This window comes from Myzus persicae, unplaced genomic scaffold, assembly GCF_001856785.1.
Source record: "Myzus persicae strain clone G006 unplaced genomic scaffold, MPER_G0061.0, whole genome shotgun sequence".
NCBI classification, from domain to species: domain Eukaryota; kingdom Metazoa; phylum Arthropoda; class Insecta; order Hemiptera; family Aphididae; genus Myzus; species Myzus persicae.
Window position 1 is genome coordinate 603837 of NW_019104333.1, and position 20830 is coordinate 624666.

A 20830-nucleotide genomic window follows, 5' to 3' on the forward strand; every position below is an offset into this window, starting at 1 on the left:
TATATAGGTACTAAATAATTTAGGTAAATGTAAACTTAGTCAATACTGAAAAATGTTTAAATGCTTGTATATTAATGTACCAATATTGCCTATATATAACGCCGTACAACACATTATGTAAGCAATTAACCAGGCCATGGAAACGACCAATTCCATCTGTTCAACCAGTTCTAATATTGTCCTTTCCATATTTTATACAATATATTGATACATACTCATCATTTGAAATAAATTTTTCTTGTCTTACTCGACAAAATTTTGTTCGTATATGAACAAAATGTAAGTTTAACTTAAAAACTACTAATGAAAAATTAACAAATATTACAATCTTAGTTGAGAGATTAAAACCAAGTATTACTAGATTTAGCCATAAACCAATGAGGTATCAACGACACATAATTGTTAATGTTATGTTATGGCAATAATGCAATATGTATTATGTTACCATTATTCTTTAGAAATGATTATAATATAAATGATTATAATATAAATAATAATACATAGCAATACATAAAAATACATAATAATCATGAACAATATATATAAAACATTTTTTGAAGTATTGGTTTTTCAATAAATAATTGAGACTGGAGTTCCACAAAACACAAACTTAAGGGTGGCGTTGTGATAAAAGTTTGAGAACCGATGCCTATTCCATTTAATACTAAACCAAAACTCGTCTTGTTCACATCCCCCCCCCCCCACAGCATATACGAGCATACAAGTATATTTAATAGTATTAATAATTATACACTAATAATATATACATATTCTATACTAATATTATTGGAGCAGATCATAAGAAATTATAAACTGCACATTGATAATAATTAGCAATATTGGTACACTGTTTGTATAATATGTAAATAAAATGTAACAAATTAATAATTGGTAGGCAAATGCTACTCAATTACTATAATTTATTACACTTTATTATTATTACAATTGGCAAAATAAAATTTGCTATGGAGATAAATAACCTAGAAGAAAATATTCCAAACTAAATTTTAAATTGAGTTTAACGTACATCTACATTCTCAATTGTATTGAAAAAAGTTTATTAATGCAAGTTGGACATAATATGAAATATACATAGAAGTTTTATTTATTGTGTGATTATATAAGTTATAAACATCATTTAACTCAATACAAATTTATAATAAACTGTTATTTAATTTAAATTCTACGTCTTTGATAAAAAAAAAATCATTTGGATATAGATAAAAAAAAAAACAAATTAACATAGTAGGAGGTATAAATATCAATAATACATTTTTTTTTTTAAATTATTTTATTAATATTTATGTATTTATAATATGTAACTAATAAACTTGTCGAAACAAATATGATAAAATCACAATTTAACAATTTGTAGACCAATGTTAGGCAAATACTATTAAAGAACTATTAGTTGGATAAAGCTTGTTTTTCATTCTGCTCTTGGTACTTTTTCATTCTACATTCAAGTTCAGGTCTAAAATGTCTGATCAGCCCTTGCACAGGCCATGCGGCACCATCTCCAAGAGCACAAATTGTATGCCCTTCAATTTGCTTACTAATCTCCCACAACATGTCAATTTCTGAAGACTGAGCTTGTCCGTCAACAAACCTGTACATAATTTTGTTCATCCAATTAATGCCCTCGCGACAAGGTGTACATTGCCCACATGATTCATGTTTATAGAACATAATCAAACGAGCAATAGCTTTTACAATATCAGTTTGCTTATTCATTACAATCAAAGCTGCTGTTCCTAAACTAGTTTGAGCTGCTACCAAACCGTCAAAATCCATAATTGCTGTTTCACAAACATGTTTTGGTATAAGTGGTGTTGATGAACCTCCAGGAATTACAGCCAACAAATTATCCCAACCACCGATTATACCACCAGCATGTCGCTCGATCAACTCTTTCAATGGAATTGACATTTCTTCTTCAACAGTACACGGGTTGTTTACATGACCAGATATATTGAAGAGCTTAGTCCCAGAATTTCTAGGTCTTCCAAGACCAAAGAACCATGCACCGCCACGACGGCAAATGGTAGGTGCAACAGCTACTGTTTCAACATTAGATACTGTAGTGGGACAGCCAAAAACTCCAACATCAGCTGGGAAAGGAGGCTTCAACCTTGGTTTGCCTTGTTTGCCTTCGAGTGATTCAATAAGAGCTGTTTCTTCTCCACAAATATAAGCACCAGCTCCTCTGTGCACAAATACATCAAAGTCATAGCCAGAGTTGCACGCATTTTTCCCAATAAGACCAGCTTGATATGCCTCACAAATAGCTTGTTGCAGGTTTGAAGCTTCATTGTAAAACTCGCCACGGATGTAGATATAAGCAGCACAAGCTCCCATTGCTCGGCCAGCAACCAAACATCCTTCAATCAATTTATGTGGATCGTGTCTCATAATTTCACGATCTTTACAAGTGCCTGGTTCACCTTCATCAGCGTTAACAACCAAATACTTTGGGCGGCCGTCAGATGGTTTGTTCATAAAACTCCATTTCATCCCGGTTGGGAAACCAGCACCACCGCGTCCTCTCAAACCGGAAGTCTTAACTTCATTAATAATGTAATCGGTACCTTTTATCAAAATTTCTTTTGTATTGTACCAATCACCGCGTTTTAACGCACCCTTCAATTGCCAGTCGTGGCGTCCATAGAGATTCGTGAATATCCTGTCGGAATCTGATAGGTTACCGTACGACGCCTTTAATTCTGGTGGAGGAGCCGCTGCAGTAGTGTTTCGGCGTGTCTGCAACACATTTTTAAACGCCAAACTCGGCAGTCCAATAGCTCCGCCGTGACCTTTAGCCACCAGGTTTGACCTCACCAAAGCTGAGCCGTTCATCTTTTTCAATAACTGTAAAATGAAAGCAACAATTAAAACAGAACGTTTATGGAAAAATCAAACGAAGTTGATCAAATGTAAATGTACTTACCCTACGAGCTGGTAAAAAACTCGTCGATTGTCGAAAATAGTAAATTATTTTTCCTTCTCTATTGCTCCTTGTTGTGAAACAGTGATACGTTGATAGTGTTATCACTTTTGACGTTTCGGTTAAACAAACCAAACCGTGGTTACCACATAAAGAATGTTATCAGTTATCACCCAGAAACAATACTTTTAATTTTTATCGTAGATACAAAATATAAAATGTAAATACAAAATTCGTATTTACTATTTAGTAAAATACGACGTAAACAAGGAACAATCCAATTAATAAATAAATTTATGTATCATGAAAGTTGGTACTATGTACCTAATTTTAAATTGAACACAAACTATTTGTATAATTGTTATGTTATGTAATCGATAATTTAGGAAATATCAAATAAACATCAGCTCGTGGACGACCATGGAGGGAGCTGCAGCGTTTCGATCATTTACTGTTCACTGATCATAATTATTAATTATTTTACAAGCTTACAACATAGGTGCAAATTTGCATTTTCAATTTGTGATGTTATCCGATAAGACGGCAGAGATTTGATACCGTCGAAATAAGTACTGACTACTGCATGATTGTGATTTACATAATGTTTAGTAATATATAAACTAAGTAATATCGCCAGTGTACGGTTATAGGGTATGGCGTAATTTATTTTTTTTTTCTTTCGTTGAGTAGGTACTCTATTCAATTGACTGTTTAATACTCTTATATATACATTTGTGCAGGATGATTATCTACAACAATGGTTGAAGTTGCTGATGTGTTCATTATATATCTAAAACTTCGTATTTCTGTGAGTCTTAAAAGTTTAGGGACCCAGACAAGTAAATGGTTTTAAACATTATCCGTTTTAGGGTGTTGGAAACAAAATATTTCTCCTGGATATTCCTGCGACTTGAACTTTTTGAAATTTTTGTGTAAGTAAGTAAAAACCTAATCAGTTTATCATAATTTACTATATTAGACTAAAATGTAATTTATTTTTATCTATCGAAAAATTTCCTACAAAGCTGATAAAATTAACCACTGAATGCTCAAAAGACTGATTTTAAAATGACCTTTCAGATTTCAATAGAAAAAAATTCAAAATTTAACATAATATTATATTTTTATTGTATATCTAATGTGAAATGTCCTTGTAACCAACTTATTTTGCATAGATAGAATATTAAGAAAGTATAAATGATCTATTCCTAAATAGACATAATCACACAATTGGTACTCCCTAAATATATTAAATTTAAATCTTATATTTCAATTCTAAGAAAAGAAAAATAATTAACTGCATATTGGTTTTATACGTAATGTAAAATAATATGTAAATTTCATTGTTAACTTTAATTTTTGTTTGTTTTTTAGAAACTGCATTTTCCAGCCATGTTCAAGTATTCATACATCTATGTTATTGTATTCTTGGACCTAATCAGCATTAGCCTCATCATACCAGTATGGGGCACTCACTTACGTTCTTTAGGCGCTAGTCACTTTCATATAGCCTTACTTGGTTCTACATATTCGTTTCTACAATTCCTATCTGGCACACCAATTGGTGCACTCAGTGATCATTATGGTCGAAAGATTGTACTCGTTGTTACAATATGCATTTGTGCCGTAGCTTATTTCCTTTTGGGCTGTGTGAAATCGTTAATATTCATAGTACTAATTCGTGTACTTCAAGGATGTTTGAAACACTCACAACTTTTGTGCAAGACATTAGTTAATGACCAAGTACCTGCTGACCAACAGACTGCAGTTTATGGAAGAATGAATGGATTTTCATCACTCTCATTTGTTATTGGACCAATAATTGGTGGTCATCTAATGGAAAAAAGTGAAGGATTTTATAGCCTGGCATGCTATACTTCCATAATATTTCTAATCAACGCTTTAGTCGTTTATTTTACGGTCCCTAACACAACTGTACCAAAGAAAGAAAGAAAGAGTGCTTCACCATTTAGTGATTTGATGGAAGTTAATTGGAAGGAATGTTGGCCTGCTTTTTCGCTGAAAATGTTAGGAGCTGCAGCGTTGTTTGCATATTTTAGTTCAGTTGGTCTTGCAATGAATGAAAAGTTCAACTTATCCCCATCAGAAGCTGGTTATACTGGTGCTTTACAAGGACTTACTGGTGGCATAACTGGGTTTGCAGCTGGCAAAATAGAAAACCTCATATTTCCATCTAAAAACCCATTTACCAAATGTTTTTATTCCTTCATAATGTTGGGTATAGGATTTGTTAGTTTAGCCTTAGCACCAAATTTAATTATATTTATGGCAGCTATGATTCCAATCAGCGCTTCAAGTACACTCATAAGAGGATTTAACAATGAAATATTGTATGAACAGTCTTCATCTGACCACAAAGGTCTAGTCGCTGGTGCAGGAGCTAGTTCTGCAGCAATAGCAAGATTCCTTGCACCAATTATATGTGGATTTACAATGGACATGTTTGGGAATAACTCTGGATTTTTGTTGTCTGCATTGTTTTCATTTACTGGAGCAGTGGTGTCAATATGTTTAACCAAGAGATCAAAAGCTCATATTGAATAAGTTAGAAAGTGTGTGACAAACAGCAATGCTTTCTAACTATTGCAAATTATAAATATTTGGTTTGCATTTGAAAAACAAAAGAAAAAAACAAAGTACTGGTTTTCAAATTAAAAGATGCTATTAGTCTTAGTTAATATTAATTATATTATCAATTATCATAATATATGAATATAATATTGTTGTTGTCTAAATTTAAAATTATTGAAAACAAGTAAATTTAATATTTTTTTATTGTTTTTAAAACATCTGATTGTCCAATTCAAAAACTGTATTTTTTATATTTTATTTTTTAAATAAGACATTTTATTCTATATGTGATTTTTAACTATTTATTAAAATATAACAATTAATAATGTTTACTTGGGTTATTTAAAACTGTAAATGACATCATCAATAATTTATAATGTTTATTTTTGTATATGTTGTATACATCTAAAATATTTTTAATTACTTAACTTTAAGTACATAAATACTTATGTATTATAATTATGTGTGATATATAATCTTATATAATTACATCTTGAAGTTTGTCATTTGCGTGTCGCGTGTTCTAAAAAAAAAAATATAATAGTAGTGACTACAGTGAGTATTAGTTTTAGTAAGATGATAAACCGTTAACATATTTAATAATATATCATGATAAAATTTTTTTAAATTTTTGTTTGTAAATGAATTAACAAATCTAGTCAAATTTAGATAAGCACATTAAAAAAAAAAAAAATGCTTATAACAATAGTTATGAGCGAGTGACATACTTTTATGCAGATTGTGTTATTTTATTTCAGTGCTTAAAATTGAGATGAAAAATTTTGATTTCAATTTCACTTATTGATGTTTGTTTGTTCTGATTTAAATTTAATATAATATATTAATTTCATAATCTTATGATTTTTAAATTGTTGCATAATATTAAATTAATTGTATTTAGATTTTAAACATCATTTTTATTTTTTCAAATTAAAATATCAATTTTATATTTCTAACTATGAAAAACCTGTCGTACGTGGGACTGTGTAACAAGCCCAAGAAAACAAAATATTAGTTATTTATTACCTACATAACATGAACAAGATTATAGACCTATAGGCTATTGTTGAATTTTAGATTTTAAATCGAGTTGTATAATAAAAAAATGAATATTATATTGGTACAACTTATTTATTTAAATATACATTTTTAATATTAGAAAAAATATTTGATTTCAAACTTTGTTTTATTTACCATTAAAATAAGTATACATTACTATAATTATTATTTTATTTATTTTATATAATAATTTTTTATGTTAAAATCTCATTTAAATTAAATTTAAAAAGTTGTATTTTTAATAATATTTCTGTTGGATATATATTTTTTGCTCATTGAAGTGCAGAAGTTTAATTGTATAATAAAATATATATTATAATTTATAACATATACCTAGCCATTTATTTTTCAGTAGAAACCTACTCAAAATATCCAAGTATAAAAATTACCAATTGGCTATTAATAAAAACTCAATTGACTAAGTAATTGGTGATTTATGTCAAGATTTCAAGTAATATCTGGTATCTATAGGTAGATACCAACCTATTTGAAACAAATTCAATTAACTACAACTAAAAACTGTATTTCTCATTTCTAAATGATATATTTTATTACTACAATTTATTGTAGGAAAATTTTATTCAAAGAAATTGGTTTAGTTTGGATTTTTTTACCTTTATATAATAATTAATATATTATATAACGTAAATCAATTGCAAATTAATCGGAGGATTGATAACAAGTAAGATATAATAAAAATAATATAAAAAACAGCTTTATTACACATTTCAATTTTTTTATTGATAATTTAAATACATTTTATACATTATAATTGTGCAGATAAGTACTTATATTAAAATAACACAGTTTCATTTTAAAACATTATGTAAGTATTAGATTTCAAAAAAATAAACATAAAAAATAGGTTTTAGGTATGCATTGTAAATTTATAATAAATTAATAATATTTTAAAAAAATGTATATAGATATATATAATTACAAAGGTTTTGATGGTTTCTCCACTAAAGGACTCTTAGAGTTATCCTTGTGATAACTGGTCAATGATTAAAAAATATAAACAAAAGAATCTACTATGGTTAAGTAAATTAAAAAAATGAAGAGGGGAATGGGGCGCCCAATGCCCATGTACAAAAAAAAAATTGAAAAATATACCTACAGTAGGTATTGAGTATACGAAAGTCCAAACCGAGCGCACCGACCAAATCTGGTTCTTCCACTCGACACCTTACCAAAGGTGAACCGGTTTTATGAGTGTGGTGACACGCATGGCTTAAATACACGGAGGGATGCGCAAGACCGGCGCCGTCCTCTCCCTGGACAGATTACAGGTTCATACTGGAGACAGTGAAGACTGCAGTCTATGATCTCCCCATTCTTAAGTACATATCATATTTTTTTTTTCAACTTGTGTTATTGCGTTAACACGTTTTCTTGTTAATATTTATTAATACATTGAAATGCTCAGTTTATTTAAAAAACATACAAACGTAGACTTGGATGACCCAGGTGTGCCTTGTTAGTCGGGTACATAAAAAAACGACATGGGCGTTAATGATTTGGGATAAATTCAAGTGAATTTTGGTCATTACTAAACAATAATTTATAATTGTATAAGGTATTTTAAGTGTAAAGATCGATGTATTAAAATCTGAAATAATGGTTGTTACCACAAAACTTAACAATAGAAAATATGAAAGATAAAATAAAAAAAGATTCCTTTCCAAATTTATACTAACTTTTGCAAATTGCAATTACAATTATTCCGGTGAGCTCTGCTACTTGTGATCAAAGTTTTTCGATAATGCGGCGGATAAAAAACTGGCTAAGATCAAGCGGGCGCCCGGGAATAGGGCCACAATTCACCTTTGTTTCCAAAGGTATAAGGTAATTGGGCCACTAAAATTTTATATTTATTACAGGTAGGCCCGGTAATTGGGCCACTAAAATTTTATATTTGTAACAGGCAGACCCGGTAATTGGGCCACTTTTACATTTTAAATTGTAATAAAATAATATTTAATATAATACACTGCAACGCACACGAAACATTATTCGAAGCGACTGCGTATGATTTATCAAAAGGTAATAAATTATCCAATATCTTATGATATAGAATTATCAATTGTCAAATGAAATGGATAAAAATAGTCTTACGCGTAGTGTGCAAAGATTATGAAACATTGTAAATTGTGATCGTTTAGTTGATTAGCAAACTTAATAGTATTAATACTATTAATAGTATATTTGTGTGCTATACTTCTATGGCCCAATCTCCGGGTACACTTTAAAAATATAGATTTAATTTGTGGCCCAATCTCCGGGTAGTAAAATGTAAACAAATATTTTATACGAAACAGGTAGTTAAAATGTGGCCCAATTCCCGGGCGCCCAGATCAAGCATGCTTCAGCACAGGTTTACTTATTTATCTTTGTTGTGTTATTGAAAAAGATTTATTAAATCAGCTTAATACCGAAACTATTTTGAATAAATACTGCATGAAACCCAGGAAAATTATGCTGATTTAAAATGTAAGATTTCTTAGTTATTTATTAATAAGATTATGAAATTAAAATTTACCAATATGTTATTGATAATGTAGTAAAAAAATAGTATTATTAATTTATTTTATTTTATTTATATGAAATGTGTTAATATATATTTTAAAGTTTAGATTTATTGAGTATTGTGGGTTTAGGTGCAAGGAGGTGCCCTCCACAAGGCTGTGATGCATTCACAGATTTAGCACCCCGCATTTTAGAGAGGTATAGTTGCACCGGTAATCGGTAAAAAAGACCAAGGAAAAAAGAACACGGAAAAAAAGAACAAGTAAAAAAGAACACGGAAAAAAAGAACAAAGGAAAAAAAGAACACGGAAAAAAAGAACAATTTTTAAAAATTTTAAACAGTGTCCCACTTATCAATATTTTTAACACCGTAATGTAATCAAAATTATTTGTTTTGACATTTGTAACATTTGTTTTAAAATAATAATATTATAAAATAAAATATGTTCACTCAAATTATAGCTCTAAAGTATGCAAAGTCTACATGGGAAATTTCCAGTAATAAAATGTTGTTTTATATTTTACCACTAGTTATATTTTATGATAAAGTATGAAAAGGTCACCTATAGTCAACTATAAGGGAACTAGGATTACTTAGGGAATTTCCAGTAATAAAAATGCATCTTAGTATCTTACTCTATGTTATTATACTAAGCTTTATTGTATTTATGTTTCGTATTTTTTTTTATAATAAATAATAATAATAATAATAATAAATAATACCAAAAATATAGCATAAATGTCTACGCATCAAATACGTCAAATTTTTTTTAAAAAAAATATTGATTAGTGGGACACTGTTTAAAATTTCTAAAAATTGTTCTTTTTTTCCGTGTTCTTTTTTTCCTTTGTTCTTTTTTTCCGTGTTCTTTTTTACTTGTTCTTTTTTTCCGTGTTATTTTTTCCTTGGTCTTTTTTTCCTAGATTCAGTTGCACCACTGCCCAACTAAGGCTTTCATGCAAAGGTAGGTGACGGGGGTAAAACCCATATAAAGTCATGAAATGTATACAATGTATGGCTTCAATAGTAGGTACCTACCCATCTACCTAATTATTATTTTATTTAACCTCTTATTATACAATCTAAGTAAAAGTATATAGTTTGTTCTTTGCAGAGGTCGTTTAAAATATTACTTAAAGAAGACAGTTTTTTAAAAAAAAATTAAGACAATTTTAGTTTTGTTAGTTAGCTATACATGAATTTACTCGACCAATTTGGATTAACTAATGACTCGATTAATGCTAAACATTTCACTTGGGAAAGGTTCACACATCATCATCTTCATGAAACTAGGCTTATAATTTTTTTTTTTATAATGTATTATTAGTAACTACCTATTGAGGTTGTGGATTCAAAATTAAAATTATAAAAACATTGAATCTTGAACTTGTGACGGTTTTAAAACTAATGTTAAATTATTACGAAAAATAATAAGTCACATAACTACCTACATAAGTTTTATGAAAACTATAAGATGAATAAAATATGAGATAAACCAAGGTAATTTAGGTTTGTAATGTAATAGTTATAAAGTGAATAGTGATGTCAACTTGGAAAAATGTATCAAGAACATAAATTTATAAATCAACTTTTAAAAATTAAAATGTTACTTAAAAATGATTAAATTTGTTTAAATAATAATATTCAGTTCATTGATGAAGGGATTATAATTCACTTTATAATAAACAATAATATTAGATAGTTACTAACTACCATTAAACATTTTACTTTAATACCTAATAGATCCAATAATTGTTTAGCTACGTTTTAACAACTCGACTAGTAAATATTATACAGACTTTATACTATAGTTTTATTAAAATTAATGAATCAAATAATGAATAGTATTTACTTGGCAAATAATTTCAATATAGAAGTGTAATATGATTTTTTTTAGACGTTTGTTACCTTTGAACAAAATAATGGAACGTATTGATTTTACGATAATATTTGTATTATTATATTTTCAGTAAATATTTGTTCAGGTAGAATTGTAGGTGAAAAGGTACTTACAATTAATGAATAAAATAAATACCGAAATCGGGTTGAATAAAAAAGTATATTGTTAACTAAATATAATTTGATAATAAATAAATAAATAAATCAAACCTGACATTAAATAATTTTATTAATAGTAGATATACACATTATTTAATTTTGTAAATATTTTTTAAATACTATTACAATATTTTCCTTATGGCTGCAGTTCTGTTTCTATACCAAATTAAAATTAAACTATAGATCAATCAAATAATCAATCGAAAAAAAAAGTGACTGAACTGTGTTTTGTTTTTCTCTACTAACTTCTCCTTTAAAAGTAGCAATTAACTCTCCACCTAAATTCTGTAATTATACCTAAACCTCCAATCAATGATCCTTTTACTTAAACTTGTAGATATGTTGGTCAATCAGTATAAACTTTTAATCCTTGTCGAACTTATTCATCATACCAAAGGCAAATGTTTCATAATCAATGCTATTGTAAATAATTTAATATTAATAATAACTTATAAGTTATAACAATATGTCAGTGTGTAATATGGCTATTATGGGCAGTAACAAAGCCTAAAGGTAGTTATCAACTAAAATGAGAATAAAATATTAGGTACCTTGGTGACTATATTGTATACCTACATTTATTATGGCATAGCCGCGTAGTTATATGTCCAAACATAGTATTATATACACAAATTAAAATGCGATAAGAGTCATATGACAAAACATAAGAGATATTTTACTGCTATCGGACTGACTGCGTGATCTATACAATGTCATAACGATATTATCTATTTATCATGACACGCACATCTTCTGTAAATACGAAATTCGATAGTGCGCTAAATGGTATGTCAGCTTTACGGTTTGTTTATGCTCGATGCCGAGTATCGCGTAGGTATAAGTACCTGGTAGTTGTATAAAACATTGGACTTGTCCAAATACAGTCAAACACACTCATCCGAGTTGTATCGAGAATAATAAAATGTCGATCAAAAGGATTTCAGTCATCCTGGTGGTGACAATCGTTTCTAATACGGTACGTTTGCAATTCACGGTATAATACGATTTCGTGTTCACACGGGTATTATGTGGGTAACGTATATAATATTAAATAATAGTATTGTCGAATTCTTTTTTCCTGACGATATTTAAATTACGTTTTACTGTGCGATCGTCATTCGAGAATTAAACCACGACGAACGATTGGAAATATAAATTATTGACCGATTGCGTAAACCCTACAACTTACTTTTTTTCAGGTCCACTGTACGCCCACACTTGACGTTGTACCGGATACGCCCAAGCCAAAGACATCGTTTTCGACGACTTTGCCTGCCTCGAGTGCACACACTCCGCTCAGTGACGAATTGGTGGATGTCCTGAAAAACTTCCACTCATCGTTACCGACCGCAGGACAGAAAACGTCGTCGGCCGCGGAGACAGCGCCAATTTCACCGCCTTTGGTAAACGATCGAATTACGGTTATGCATTTTCCCGCTGCACCAACTCTCGGGTCCAACAACGGCGCAACTCCTCACGCAATGGTCCCGGGTGTGATCCACGAGCGAATACCGTTCGGCCCAGACATGCAGACGCCTGACCACGGCAACAAGCAGATGGCCGAACCGCTACTACAGTCGCGAGAGTCGGCCGGAACACCTCTTCCGGTTTCCGTTACTCCGCCGACCGCCGAAACCGGCCCTTCGTCTGCTCCTGCGCCGGGCCAACAATCGTCACCCATCCCTATTTCCCCGACATCCTCTCGTTCCTCCGACCCGGCTCTAACGAAATTAGATCCCATCACTTTGCCACACAACTTCAGCCAAGAACTGACACAACTTTTGACCGATTTGCGGATGACTCCAAGTTCACTACAAGCACAGGCTGCGGCTGTGGGCCAAAACCAAATGATCCCCGACGGTCCGACCACTCATCCTGCGGAAACTGCCCCATTACTTTCTCCCGGTACACCAGCCTCGCCACAGCCCTCCAAAGTCACGCGACCGATTCTCGGCCCGAATCAGACGCCGTTAGACTACTTATTGAGTCCGTCGTTCCCGATGCACAAGTTGCACCCCTTACCCGATTATTCTACACCACTAACCAATGGGAATGGCCAACCACCGAACGGTAAACCACGTCCAAACTTAGAGTTTGTAAAATATTTACTGACTTTACCACGGTATCAAGATGCTTTAAACGAATTGATTAAAGCTCAATCTTCAATTCCATCGTGAATATTTAATTCAAACGTACCTATAATATTATACGAATGAGTTAAACATAAATTATTAGATGTATTATATTATTTAATCATTGTAACATTGTTTTATTCATTATTTTATTTTATAGCATATAATAAGTCAGCTCTCTAGCTACCATTTACTTATGTTATTTTTTTAAACTATTTTATAATTTGATTTGACACATAGTTTATTTAATCATTAACTTATATGTAATTTTGTTAATTTATTGCAGTTTATTTTATGTATAAATATAAATAAATATAATAGAGTAATCGACAAAACTTTTGCTAAAAAACATTTATCTACTTAAATAGTGAAATGGTGAATTAGTGGAATATAATGTACCTAGGTATATTAATTGTACATCTGTAACATCTGTAAACAGTTCAACGAAAGAAAATAGTTAGCTAATGAAGGCAACCATTACCGTTAGCTGCAGCGTGAGAGCAATTATTTCTTAAAACTTAACAACTTTATCCAACATTATTAAGCTCCATTAAGACAATTAAAATAGGTATGTAGAATAATAAAAAATTTAAATGTTACATATAAATAATTATTTTCTAACATACATTATATATTTTATAAATGAAACTATACAACTTGTATAGAAAATAAAAACCATAATTACATCTTATTATACATTCTCAGTTATGTTCTCACGTTGAGTTTTGATATACATATTTTATTTTTTATATTTATTACTACTACTTACCTAACATAAAGTAAATATTACAATATTTTGGTTCAGCCAATGAAATCAGGTCAAAGAAATATTGTGGATTCAGCAAATTATAAAAATCTGCTTAACGCGCGTACGTATATCTACCAATACGATATTCAACTAAACATCACGTAGGTGATGGTATTCGTATTTCGTAGGTATCGTCGTGTCATCACGTAGGTCTTTCATAATTTACAGTAGAGCGTCGATTATCCGTCGAGTTATCATTATCATTTATTACACAAATAGTAGACTCATGATTAAACATTTTTTACATTTATTTATTTACACAATTGCACAATACCTATCAATGTACGAATTCGCTATAATTCATCTATATGTTTTGGTAGGTAAGTACTATTTACTACCTATATTATTTTATATGAGCTATAGTGTTTATGATTTAGCTGTTTTTGAATTTATTTAGTCGATTTTTTCATTCGTTTTTTTAATAAAAGTTATTTTTGAATAAATACATTTTGTAGATAGCTTAGGTAAATGTACTTCCAAAAATAATAATATACTTAATCAAGGGGGATGGAGTGGCCGAGTGGATAACGCGTCGGTAGCAACGCGCACCGTCGCCGGTTTCGAACCTCGGTCACGGGCGGCATTTCTCTCCGGGCAGTCACGGTGTCTGGAAAGAGGCCGCCATCCCCCAACCGGGCATGGCAGAAACCTACGGGTGCCCACTAGAAATTCTGCAAAACAAACACTCAAGTGTTCCAAACCCTACAGTACCACAACCTACAGTTCCGAAACCCTACAGTACCACAACCTACAGCTAATGGCCTCAGTTGTCGACGCTTCATTAAAACAAAAAAAAATACTTAATCATATAGGTATTTATTAATATAGTTACATCAATCATAAATACATTTATACAACGTATGTGTATGTATCAACACTATAATTTAATTAAAATATGTATGTATTATATATGGTAAGTACGTTTTTAATAATTGTTTGATTACCGCTCACCCCTTGACCTCAATTAATGCGCATAATTGAAGCACCTCTAGTCCATTGTATTTTAATAAGCCTAAATAATATAGTATAATGAGTAATGACATCAGATTTAGCTTAAAACGATAATTTATCAAAGGATTGTCAAAAGCATTGTGCGCAGTTATTGTTATACTTTTATAATATATATTATTATGATTATTTTGATTATTACATTATTATTTATAATTAGGTGCATTAATAAAATACCATTATAACGAGTATCAATAATTATTATGATATACCTGAAAATTAACCCAAATAGCAGTTGTACAAATTCCGGGACGAAAAAGGGAAAATAAAATATCTATGATGTATAAACCATAATGAATACTTGAAAAAGAAGCCCGAAAGCTACTAAGATCACTTAATTTTGGTGGATTAAGCCAGTAATAATTGTCATCCGTGTTGTTGAAAATTGTAATTTTATATCCATACATCATTTACATTTTTAAAGTTTTCAAGATGATATTATAAAGAAATAGAACAACTGGATCATGGAAAAAGAAATAAAAATAGCCATACTCGCCATAGGTCTTCCCATAGGTCGCCATAGGATTTCCTTTTCACGGCTGATACCAAACATTTGAGTTTTAGGACCAAAAATAATATAACTTCTGATGTTAGTAGGTTAATAGCCACAGTCATTTGTTATACAATTGTACGCAGCCTATGTAAGAATCAACGAGGTTAGCGCTTAAAGAGTCCGTTCCACATGCAATTGCTGGGGAACTATAATTAAATAAGCTGGCTATAAGTGCATACCGGACGACTTTTATGTACGGAGTCCCACACATTTACTGGTTGGCGGTCGAAAGATGTTCGGTACTTACTGAAATGGTGAGAGAAATGAGGAAATCAACCAAAACAGACTTTCTGGCGACTACCCTTAATCAGTGGTAAGCGAAATAGGATTCAGAGCTCAGACATCGGAAGACGGCTGACGCGTATAAGTTAATACTGTTGCTGTTTGCCAGGATTCTGAAGAGATACGGCCAGATAAATTTCGATCTCTGCTGTCCCTTGTGGGTCACGGCTATTTCCAGCCATACTAACATCACATTAAGGAGGCTTCAGATAGAGCATATTATCTTCTCGAGGTTATCACTCAACAGGTAGTGGAGAAATGGTACAACTTACCAATGAAAATCGGGTCCATTCTCAGGCTGGACAACATAGTGGGTATAGTCAGTCAAAAGGGCATGGGACGTAATATTATCATACATTATTATTTATTGACGCACTTAAACATAGTTGGAGAAAAACGAGATTCAAATGCAACGTCATACCAAGTAAAACATATACGTGGCAGCTTCGGTTCCTACTTGCCACGAGAAGATGTACTCTAAGTTTCCATCATAATTTGGGCCAAGTGCCAAATTAGTTCCGTCGCTGGATGTGTGTCATTCTTATCACTGAGGTACAGTTTTGTTTTCAAGTTATTTGTTTAGTTGATCCAATGGATTACGAAATTATCATACATAAACTTCATATTGTCTACAGAGTATGGTGCAATTGAAACATTTAGTCCTATACTTTCTAAAAAAAATAGATAATAATACTAATCATGATTTAATATTTATTGTAATAAGTAGTAAATTAAATATCAAATTTTTAATACAACTATAGTAACTTTTTATGTGAAACAAAGTTTGACTTGTCCCAGCACAAGGGTTTTTAACTAGATAACAAAGACAATAGCATATGTGTATAACTTCTTCAATATCTAGTTTCCTAGGTAATTCTTTTGAAATGAAATTTTTAATTTATTTTTATAGAGTAGTTTGACAATATTATAGTTGCTTATAAAAGAAGTAAGAACCATGTATTCTTCGGGGTATAGTATTAAGTATTGGCTTTTTTTCAGAGTCACTGCAGCTTCGAATCATGCCTCAGTGGCATGCCCCATAACTCAGCCCCCGCCTGTGAGAGCTACACCTGCGGACTAAGCTGCTGGTCAAGTGGTGCAGATGGTTGACTATGGTTAGGTTAGGTATTCTTATAATAGACGTTGTCGACGGTCAGGGTGTAAGACGATGTTTCGGAGGCGTCGTCGAACCGCGTCGGTCCCACCACTGTGGCTTCAGTGTTGAGCGGCAGCGGGTTGTTGACGAAACTATGACCTATGCCATCGACGTTGAAGACGGGAAACGGTACAGAAGCCGCGAACCGCTGGAACACCAAGGCTGTCAGGTGGTCGTCCGACGAAGGTCCATCGTTTAAGCTACTCATGGGCCGCTCGTGCACATTGAACGAACCAAACACGACGGCTGTGGTGCCGTCGAACACGCCTGCCAGTTTCATGTGATCGAGGCTTCGTTCCAACGAGTACGGTTGGACGCGCACGTCTTCCAAGAACACGATTTTACCGTCACCACGGAAGCCACAAGATGTGCCCAGCGAGTTCTCGACTAGCGTCAAGTTGCCGCCCGCAATCTTGGACCTCAGCGAGAGCCCGTCCCGGAGGCCGCGGCCGTTGGTAGAGATCAGCCGCAATTCGTACCGGACTCGGTCTGATCGGCCGGTCAACAGGGCCACCAGTGCGTCTACCGATCGCCTGTCCACCGTGCCATTGGCGATCATTTCCAACATTGTGCCGTGAACCGTCTGCCACCCGTACACCGTCTGTAGGTACACGTGCAGTGCCGTCGCATCGCTGTAACCGACCAGTGTTTTCCGGGCGTCCCGGATCCTCTGCTTCCGGTCCGCAGGCAACGCCTCCAAGTACGGTATCAACCGGGACGCGCCTTCTCCTCCTCGAGCACACCACACCACCGTACTGCTGTCCGTCAGCGCGTCCACTAGGTCGGCCGCCCGGAACTGGTCGGTATTCGCGTAGAATAGATCGGCGCCAGCCCGGTATATCGAGTCATCGACGTGCGCCGTCATGCCTGCGTCCCTTAAGAATCTCCTGAACACCTCCAGGTTCGAAGATTTGCCCATGGACGACGGCGCGATCACGCGCACGCGCACGGTAGTCCCGTTGCTGTCACTGCAGTTGTTCGCTATGCCGACTGCTGCACCGCTCATATTATGACGCGACGTATGCAGACTGCAACAAGGAAATCATTTTATTTATCGATCTGCATAGGTATCTACGCTGTGTACCTATCTAGGAGCCAAATAACTATTAACTTCCTAAAAAGTATCGTTACAACTATATAACTATATTTTAACGCAACTATTTTATGGACTTAAAATAACTATACTGATTTGGTTGCTAAAATATGTAAAAAAAAAAGCAAAATACCAAAATGTATTGTCCCCGGGCTCGTTTTGAACCACATACGGTCGCCTATTGTGTTTGTGAGATCCCTAACCTACAGCCTAACCTACCGAGCCACTGCCTAATAGTCCCAATGATAAAGAACGTTGTTATTTAAATGGAGATCTAAGTACCTATTATTTGACTAATGACTAATGAGGAAGATAACCGGGTTATTTGTATATGGATAATTGCATTCCGATATCCGTTTATCGTTAACAATAAGATAATAAATTTATTGAGATTACATTACATAAAAGACAAAATTATAATATACGTATTGATTTTTTTTTTAATAATAGGAAGTTTTCTCGCTACTGAGCAGTGGTTCAAATAAGTAAAAACTATAGCAGCTACAAAAATACAAATGTACAAATAATTTCTACTAACATAATAGTTAAATATAGTAAGACTTAAAAATTAGTTTACTGTATTGTTTAGGCACCTATATAACATTTTTTTATAATATTGTTACCTACTTAATTATTCATTTTGATTGCAAGCTGCATCAATATTGGTAACTAGAAATAACTGAATTGTTGTTGTATTAAAGGGTCAAATAGATCTGGGCTGCTTGTGAATTGTTCATGAAGTTCAATAAACTTAGGTTTTATACTATATATTTCGTCATTTATTTCAGTATCTTACATATATGTATAGTCAAACTAAGATCAGCGAAAATATTAAAAAACATGAATTATGTTTTTCAATACTATAATAAATACAAATGAAATATAATAGGTGACTATTAAAATACTTACTTCAAGAATCAGTTCTAAAGTGGAAAGAATTGAGAGATGATATTCGATCAATAGAAATATACAATATAGAAAATAGAGAATTAAAATGCTCAATAATCAATATATTATTATTATAATATTATATTATGGTAGAGTGGAGTACTGTATAGAAATGTATAACATAATAATATAGTCTGTACTTCTGTTGAACAGCAAAAGTATAAAACGAAATTTGAAAACAAAAATACCGAATAGCGAATACTGCAATTATTAAATTATGCAATTAACTGCAATTGTGTATTGTAATAAAGAAAAACTAAAATTAAGCTTTTTTATAATTATATAACATAACCACACTTGCGGTGGGTGCCATTCGGTCGATGATAACGATTACAAGCAATTGCAGACCTCAGTGGTGTTCTCATATTTGACATTATTGTTGACGGGTTTAATAAATCAACTACATAACTAGTTATAAAAACCTTCATTGATATTTATTTTAACTGTTAAAATAATTCAGATAATGGCCTAAACTTTTAGTAAATTTAACACTCCAAAAACATTAAACTAAAATAATATATAATATTATATTTGCATATAAAAAAAACTTTGTCACGGGCAACGCCGGGTGGGATAGCTAGTATATTTAATATTTATTTATAATATATATTACCTATACATGGACGTTGCAACAATAAATATGTAATTAAAAACAAACAACACAGGTATACATTTCAGTCGACGGGAACCACAAATGACACGAGCTTAGACTTCTGGATAGTAGAATATGTTATATAATTATACATATATAAATATATTTATATATGCACGCAGAAAAATAAACCACTTGCCTAAATTCCAAAACATATGAAAAATGATTTATTCTGATAATAACATAATATATTATTATGCAAACTAAAACGAGAAACGAATGAATCGCGACTGTTCAATGTTTGTACCTATACCATAACCGTACTGCTGCAGCATTTTCCAACATTCGAGTTTTCGATGTATACCATAATATGTCCATGTATACCGTGAACGAATATAATATATACTATAATATAGTATATAGCATACCATTACCCATACGGATTACAAATGAACATTGGACCATTATCATCGGTAACCGTTTCCCATTATTCTATATAACTATTTATTGATAATCGCTTAGCGGCGGGTCAAAATATTAGTACCTAGTTAATTAGTCAGTTTACAGTCTTAATCATATTGTAGGTACACTGTCGTACTACAGCAGTATAACAATGCGTAGTGTTTAAGATAAATATGTTGTTACTAATATTACAATGCGAGGCCAGGCAAATACAAAATAAGAAACAACTTATGTTTACAATTGGTCAATTTAACAACAACTTAACTGTGTTGTAAAATATGTAATAATTTGTACAATCTTGTCACTTTTAATAAAATAAATCTATACATAGAAACTTTATCAGTCACACACTCACACCTCACCTACTCATTCGATAAATCCTATACAATTGTATTAATATTATTATTATATCTCGTCAAGATATTATATGAAAATAATTGCTGAGTCTGTCAATAGATCCAATCGCAGTTATAATCGTACTATGTAGGTGTCCAAAACAATGAAGTGCAACAATTAACAAAGCGTGTGAAAAAATGTATTCGAACCAAAAATTGAGTAGGTACCCCAAGTACTGAAGTACCTATGTAGTATATTATTATGATATAAGTAATACATT

The 20830-nt window shown here is 32.1% G+C and overlaps 4 protein-coding genes across 7 annotated transcripts; 2 read left to right on the forward strand and 2 right to left on the reverse strand.

The window, feature by feature from the left end:
* Nucleotides 1-1393: 1393 nt before the first annotated feature.
* On the reverse strand, nt 1394-3075 carry LOC111041236 (NADH dehydrogenase [ubiquinone] flavoprotein 1, mitochondrial-like). Its single transcript, XM_022325455.1, has 2 exons — nt 2948-3075; nt 1394-2868 (listed from the first exon to the last, which is right to left on the reverse strand). The coding sequence occupies exon 2, from the start codon at nt 2854-2856 to the stop codon at nt 1408-1410; it is 1449 nt and encodes a 482-aa protein (XP_022181147.1). The 5' UTR covers nt 2857-2868; nt 2948-3075; the 3' UTR covers nt 1394-1407.
* Nucleotides 3076-3175: 100 nt separating this feature from the next.
* Nucleotides 3176-5624, forward strand: LOC111041237 (major facilitator superfamily domain-containing protein 9-like). 3 transcript variants are annotated; one of them, XM_022325458.1, is made up of 4 exons: nt 3176-3595; nt 3685-3752; nt 3814-3876; nt 4319-5624. In XM_022325458.1, the coding sequence occupies exon 4, from the start codon at nt 4337-4339 to the stop codon at nt 5507-5509; it is 1173 nt and encodes a 390-aa protein (XP_022181150.1). In that variant the 5' UTR covers nt 3176-3595; nt 3685-3752; nt 3814-3876; nt 4319-4336; the 3' UTR covers nt 5510-5624. The 3 variants fall into 3 exon arrangements, with proteins under 3 accessions (XP_022181150.1, XP_022181148.1, XP_022181149.1); XM_022325456.1 differs by having other exon boundaries at nt 3177-3595; nt 3814-3880; XM_022325457.1 differs by having other exon boundaries at nt 3177-3752; nt 3814-3880.
* Nucleotides 5625-11331: 5707 nt separating this feature from the next.
* LOC111041273 (anti-sigma-I factor RsgI2-like) lies at nt 11332-13444 on the forward strand. Its single transcript, XM_022325510.1, has 2 exons — nt 11332-12156; nt 12380-13444. The coding sequence occupies exons 1-2, from the start codon at nt 12103-12105 to the stop codon at nt 13355-13357; spliced, it is 1032 nt and encodes a 343-aa protein (XP_022181202.1). The 5' UTR covers nt 11332-12102; the 3' UTR covers nt 13358-13444.
* Nucleotides 13445-16657: 3213 nt separating this feature from the next.
* Nucleotides 16658-20135, reverse strand: LOC111041263 (putative carboxypeptidase RC0549). 2 transcript variants are annotated; one of them, XM_022325497.1, is made up of 2 exons: nt 19774-20135; nt 16658-18147 (listed from the first exon to the last, which is right to left on the reverse strand). In XM_022325497.1, the coding sequence occupies exons 1-2, from the start codon at nt 19779-19781 to the stop codon at nt 17085-17087; spliced, it is 1071 nt and encodes a 356-aa protein (XP_022181189.1). In that variant the 5' UTR covers nt 19782-20135; the 3' UTR covers nt 16658-17084. The 2 variants fall into 2 exon arrangements, with proteins under 2 accessions (XP_022181189.1, XP_022181190.1); XM_022325498.1 differs by lacking the exon at nt 19774-20135 and adding an exon at nt 19122-19222.
* Nucleotides 20136-20830: the final 695 nt, after the last annotated feature.

Bases quoted from the DNA above. Each gene is read 5' to 3' on its own strand.
- LOC111041273 (XM_022325510.1), top strand. From the start codon at position 12,103: ATGTCGATCAAAAGGATTTCAGTCATCCTGGTGGTGACAATCGTTTCT. The intron at 12,157-12,379 runs GTACGTTTGCAA...ACTTTTTTTCAG, and splicing joins TGACAATCGTTTCTAATACG to GTCCACTGTACGCCCACACT.
- LOC111041237 (XM_022325458.1), top strand. From the start codon at position 4,337: ATGTTCAAGTATTCATACATCTATGTTATTGTATTCTTGGACCTAATC.
- LOC111041236 (XM_022325455.1), bottom strand. From the start codon at position 2,856: ATGAACGGCTCAGCTTTGGTGAGGTCAAACCTGGTGGCTAAAGGTCAC.